Raw genomic sequence first — 4842 nt, 5'->3', positions numbered from 1 at the left:
GCGCCCGCCCCGCCTCCCGCCCCTTCCCCGGGGGGGGCCACCGCCTCCACCCGCCCCCCGGCTCCAGCCCCGGCCTCCTTGGCCTGGCTTTCAAGCCCCGCCCCCAGCCACCTCGCCCCACCTTGGGCCCCCTGGCCGCTGCTGCCGCACCCCTGGCCGCCTCAGGCCAGGTGATCTCGGAGGGGCTGCGCCCGGCCTTACCTTCCCCAACAGGCAACAACGCCCCCCTCGGGGGCCCCCACAAGGGGGCGGGGCCCCCCCAGGGGGACACAAAAGGGGTGGGCCCCGAGGACAAAAAGAAGCGGGAGAAGGAGGAAAAAGCCCGGCTGAAGCAGGAGAAGAAAAGGGAGAAAGAGCGGGAGAAGGAAGAGAAAAAGAGAGAGAAGAAGGAAAAGAAAGAGAAGAAGGCTTCCTTCCGTCGCCGGGAGCCCCCGAAATCTGGGGGCGTGATCCCAGAGGACGGGGAGCCCGGGGCAGGTGGATCCGCGCTGCAGGACACTTACTTCTGAACTCTTCCCCTGCCCCCCGGGGATACAGGAGGGGCAGGAGGGGTGATGGACCAATTTTGGGGAGATCGGGGGCTGAGGAGACTCATGGGAACCCATTTTGGGGTCCCTCAGCTCCTGGCAGCCACCCATCCCCCAATGTTTTTCACCCCCTTGCTTCTCACTATGCCAAATGAGTCGTTTTCACTCCTCGTTGAACCAAGGTCATTCCCATCTTGCCCAGGATGGCTTCATTAACCAAGATGGTGTCCATCTGCTAACATGGCTCCTCAGCTTCTCTTCTTAGCCAAGATGGCTTCCCTCATCCAATAGGGCTCCTGCCTCATTAACCAAGATGGCTTCCCTCATTTAAGATGCCTTCTATCTCATCCAGGATGGCTTACCTACTCAGTCGAGATGGCTTCTCTTCTTCAATATGGCTACCATCTCATCCAGGATGGTTTTGTTAACCAGGATAACTTCCCTTATCCAATATGGCTCCTGGCTTCCCTACTCAACTGAGATGGCATCCTTCATCCAATATGGCTCCCGATTCATCCAGGATGACTTCATTAACTAAGGCAGCTCCCATCTCATCCAGAATGGTTTCCTTCCTCCAATGTGACTCTCATTTCATCCAAGATGGCTTCTCTCATCCAATATGGCTCCAATCTCATCCAGAATGGCTTTCCTACTCAACCAAGATGGCATCCGTTCTCCAGTTCAACATGGCTTCCCTCAGCCAATATGGCTCCCATCTTGTCCATCCTGGCTTCCCTGCTCATCCAAGATGGCTTCCCTGCCTCCAATAATGGTTCCGTTTCATCTGGGATGGCTTGCTGCTCACCCAAGATGGCTTCCCTCCCTCTGTTCCCCCCAGGAGGGGGTCCCATTTCATCCAAAATGGCTCCCTCATCAACCAAGATGGCCGCCATCTCCTCCTCCCCATCAATGGGGAGGGGGGCGGAGGTCCAGGTACACCACCCCCTTTCCCAAAGGGCTACTGGGGCATTGCCCCACCCCCGCCCCAGTCTTAACGAGGAGATAATTGTATTAATAATAGTAACCCAATGAGGCCCCGCCCCTGTTTGTAAATAGGCCCCGCCTCCCTCCTTAAACTATTTAACCAGTTTCATCCCACCTCCTCCCCACAATCCCTAGCGACAGAACGCTCCTCCTTTGCACTGATATTGGCCCCCAGGGGTACCAATAAAGTTTTATTTGCCCCGTCCCTGAACCCGTTGTCTGCCAATCTGGCTCTCGATAAAGTTCATTGGTTCTTGAGGAAGGGGGCAGGGCCTGGCTGGGAAGCCTGCTGTTCACTGATTGGGCTCCCGATAAAGTTTGTCCGTTCTCGTAGTGGGCGGGGCTGGACTAGGCCCCCTTGTTCCCCAAGAGGGCGCTCGGTGAGGTTCATTCGTTCTTGAGGAAGTGGGGCCTACCCGTGGGCGGCCGGCTCGAGACGTTTTGTCCGGCCTTGCCGCAGGCTGGGCCCAGCGCTTCCAGATTGAACGTCAAACGTTCCTGCCCGCCGGCAGCATGCCCGCTGGCTTCCTCGTCTGGGGGCGCTCTGTCAACACGCTGCCCGCCACGGTGCATCCTCATTGGACAGTGAACTTTATCGTCTCCTGACAATGTATCCATCTGTACACTTCCTGAGCGCCGCAGATGGTGCGTCCTCATTGGCCGATGACTTTATTGCCCCTGTCCCCCTTGTTTGGGCGGGGAAGTTTCCCAACACTCCCTGTTCCCCAACAAATGGGCCTATAGCAGCCCTCCCCAGGAAGTTGGGGGTGGGCTTTATTGAGGCCTAGCTGCTGGCCAATGAGGAGCTTGCCCCTCCCCCAAAATGTAACTGGAAACCCCGCCCTCAGCTCTGGGAGCCCACCTGGCATGGTCACAGCTGTGAGAGGGGAGTGGGGGCTGATGGGATAGCTCAGGGCCTGGGAGGCCAGATATCTGGGTTCTGTGCCCCCGCATCCCATGTATATACGTGTCTTTACACATATATTATATATATGTCTCCATATTGTAATTATGTATACTCCACCATGACTTAATTTAAAGGGACAGACACTGGAAGTCATTGACCTCGCCCCCTTTGACCCCAATATCATTTGACCCCCGCCCCCGTGCCCCAGTCGGGCACATCGGGACACGCGATGTTTACATGATATGTCCTTTATTTCCTCTCCCCCCGCCTCGAAGATGTTCTGATTTTTATTTCTCCCCCCCCCCATCCCTCCCCTTTCGTGCCTATTCTCCCATCCGTTGGTTTATCTTTTTGTTCTGTCGCTTGGGTTTCAAAAGGTTCGTTAACAAAAAAACAAGGGAAAAAATACAAACGATATGAAAGAACCAATCAGCGAATTCGATCTCTGTTCCACGGGGCGGGGGCAGAGACACCGATCGGGTGTGAGAGGAGTGGGGGGATGTCGGTTGGGTTGGGTTGGGTTGGGTTGAGTGGAGGATGCGGGGTCTTGAAGGATGTTGGTTGTGGAGACGTTGGTTCTTCAAAGGCATTGGGGGTGGGGTCACTTGCGGAGCGGGGGGCTGGTCTGCTTGAAGGGGTGTTGGGTCTTCTGTGGTGTTGGCCACTGAGTTCCTGGTGCTAAAGTTGGGGCGACCACGGTTGGGTTTGGTTGGCCGGGGTTGGGCTGACCCAAGGTTGGGCTGGCTAGGAGACGTTGAGTCTTCAAGGGCATCGGGTGGCGGACAGTGCAGTTGCTCGGGGGGCGGGTGAGTCTCTTGAGTGTGGTTGGCTCTTTGAGGCCCATGGGGTGGGGGGTCTAGAGTCACTGGGTCTTTCTGCAGGGGTGGGGGGAGGAGCTCATTCAGCTCTGGTTTGGGGGTCTTTGGGTATGGGGTTAAGAAGGTGGGGACTGAGTCTGGGGGGCCACGAGGTGATGCTCTGGCAGCCTAGTGGAGATGGGGCTGGGGATTGTGGGTGTGCGCGCCATGGAGAGGGGTTGGGGGGGGGGACAGGCAGAGCCAACCCTAGAGGTGTGCAGGGCCCGGGGCATAGCAGCCTGTGCGGTGGGGGGTGGCGCCCTCAGCACGTGCCAGTGGTGCTGTCCGCAGGCCCCCCTCCCCCCTCAAGGGGCAGGTCTTGAGTGGATACTTTGGGGTAATTGGTGGGTCGCAGGGCAGTATGTGTGGAATGGGGGGTCTGGGAGAATGGAGAAATGGTTGCACTGGCCCTTTAAGAGCTACCCGCGCTGCCGCCCTCCTTCGTTCCACCGGGCACACTGCCAGGCCCTGATGTCACTTCCCCCATTTGTTGCCCTCCAAAGAAAAGGCCCGCGGCCCCTTTAAATCCTGCTCACGCTTCCCCCTCCTTTTGAATCCAGAGAAGCAAACGCGCAGCGACGTCACTTCCTGTCCTGGCACCGGCCGCACTCCTTGCCCCTCAATACTGAATAAATACGAATTAATAAATCGTCTACTGAAGAAATAAAAAACGGGGTAGAAAAAGGGGGAGGGGCCGCACCCGGAAGCTGCTTCCCCCCGATACTTTTTCCAAGTCTCTTCCTAAAAATCAAAAAATTAAATTTCGAAATAATAATAAGTTAAAAAAAAGAAATGGGGGGCGGAATTAAAGAAAAGGGGCAGGGCGAATTTAGCTTGACGTCAGTTCCGGCCCGCACCCGAAAGTCGTATTCCCCCTTTAATATATACTTGGCCGGGAGGAGGAACCCCTCCAAAACCGGGTTTAAATCCCAGCAAGTAAAGATAATTAACGCGGGTGACGAAACCAATAAAAAGAGGCCGGCCTGAGCGCGTGACGTCACATCCGGGAATTCACACCCGGAAGTCGCCCATAAATAAGTTGTGGGCTTTTTTTAGTGTTTTCGAACAGTAAATCTGTTTAAATCCCTAAAACAGTAAATTCAATGGTGAGAAATGAAAACAAAAAAAAAGCAGGGGGCTGGTCCGACGACGAGGCTTGAGGTCACTTCCGGGGTCAGGGGCTGGGCGACCCGGAAGTGCAGGCTGAGCGCGGAGTCCCGGGTGCGCGGGGCTCCTTTGTGGGGGGGGGGGGGCTCGGAACATTGGGGGCGCTCATTTGCATATGGCCGCGGCAGCGCGCGGAAGGGGGCTTTGGGGGTGTTTCCGGGGCATTTGGGGGCGCGGGGTGTCTTTGGAGGCCCTGGGACCCTCCGGGCTGCGTTGAGCGGGTGGCGGGGCACCCCGTGGGGGGGAGGCTTCCCAGCAGCTTCGCGTTCGCCCTGACCTGGGCGTGGGGCGGACAGGACCAAGAAGGGAGAGGGCTGGGGGAAGCAAGGGACTGTAGGAGGCTGCCCCCCCCCGGGGGGGAGGGGGTTGGGGCCGCCCCTCCCCCCCCTTCCTGCCCCCA

General features: G+C 57.4%; 2 protein-coding genes across 2 annotated transcripts in view; both read left to right on the top strand.

Moving 5' to 3' along the window:
- The window catches only part of LOC112548366 (TBC1 domain family member 10B-like), a 10112-nt gene extending 7269 nt beyond the window's left edge, over nucleotides 1-2843 (top strand). The window contains 2 exon segments of the mRNA XM_025193957.1: nucleotides 1-12; nucleotides 14-2843. The exon segment at nucleotides 1-12 is cut by the window's left edge and continues 38 nt beyond it. Of these exon segments, the coding sequence (XP_025049742.1) occupies nucleotides 1-12; nucleotides 14-509 (508 nt within the window). The 3' untranslated portion in view covers nucleotides 510-2843.
- Nucleotides 1233-4842, top strand: part of BICDL2 (BICD family like cargo adaptor 2) — a 13549-nt gene continuing 9939 nt past the window's right edge. Inside the window, exon 1 of the mRNA XM_025193947.1 lies at nucleotides 1233-1299. Within this exon, the coding sequence (XP_025049732.1) occupies nucleotides 1233-1299 (67 nt within the window). The remainder of the gene's footprint in view (nucleotides 1300-4842) is intronic.

This window comes from Alligator sinensis, unplaced genomic scaffold (assembly GCF_000455745.1).
Source record: "Alligator sinensis unplaced genomic scaffold, ASM45574v1 scaffold1511_1, whole genome shotgun sequence".
In the NCBI taxonomy this organism is placed as follows: Eukaryota; Metazoa; Chordata; order Crocodylia; family Alligatoridae; genus Alligator; species Alligator sinensis.
This window is presented reverse-complemented; position numbering and strand designations above follow the sequence as displayed.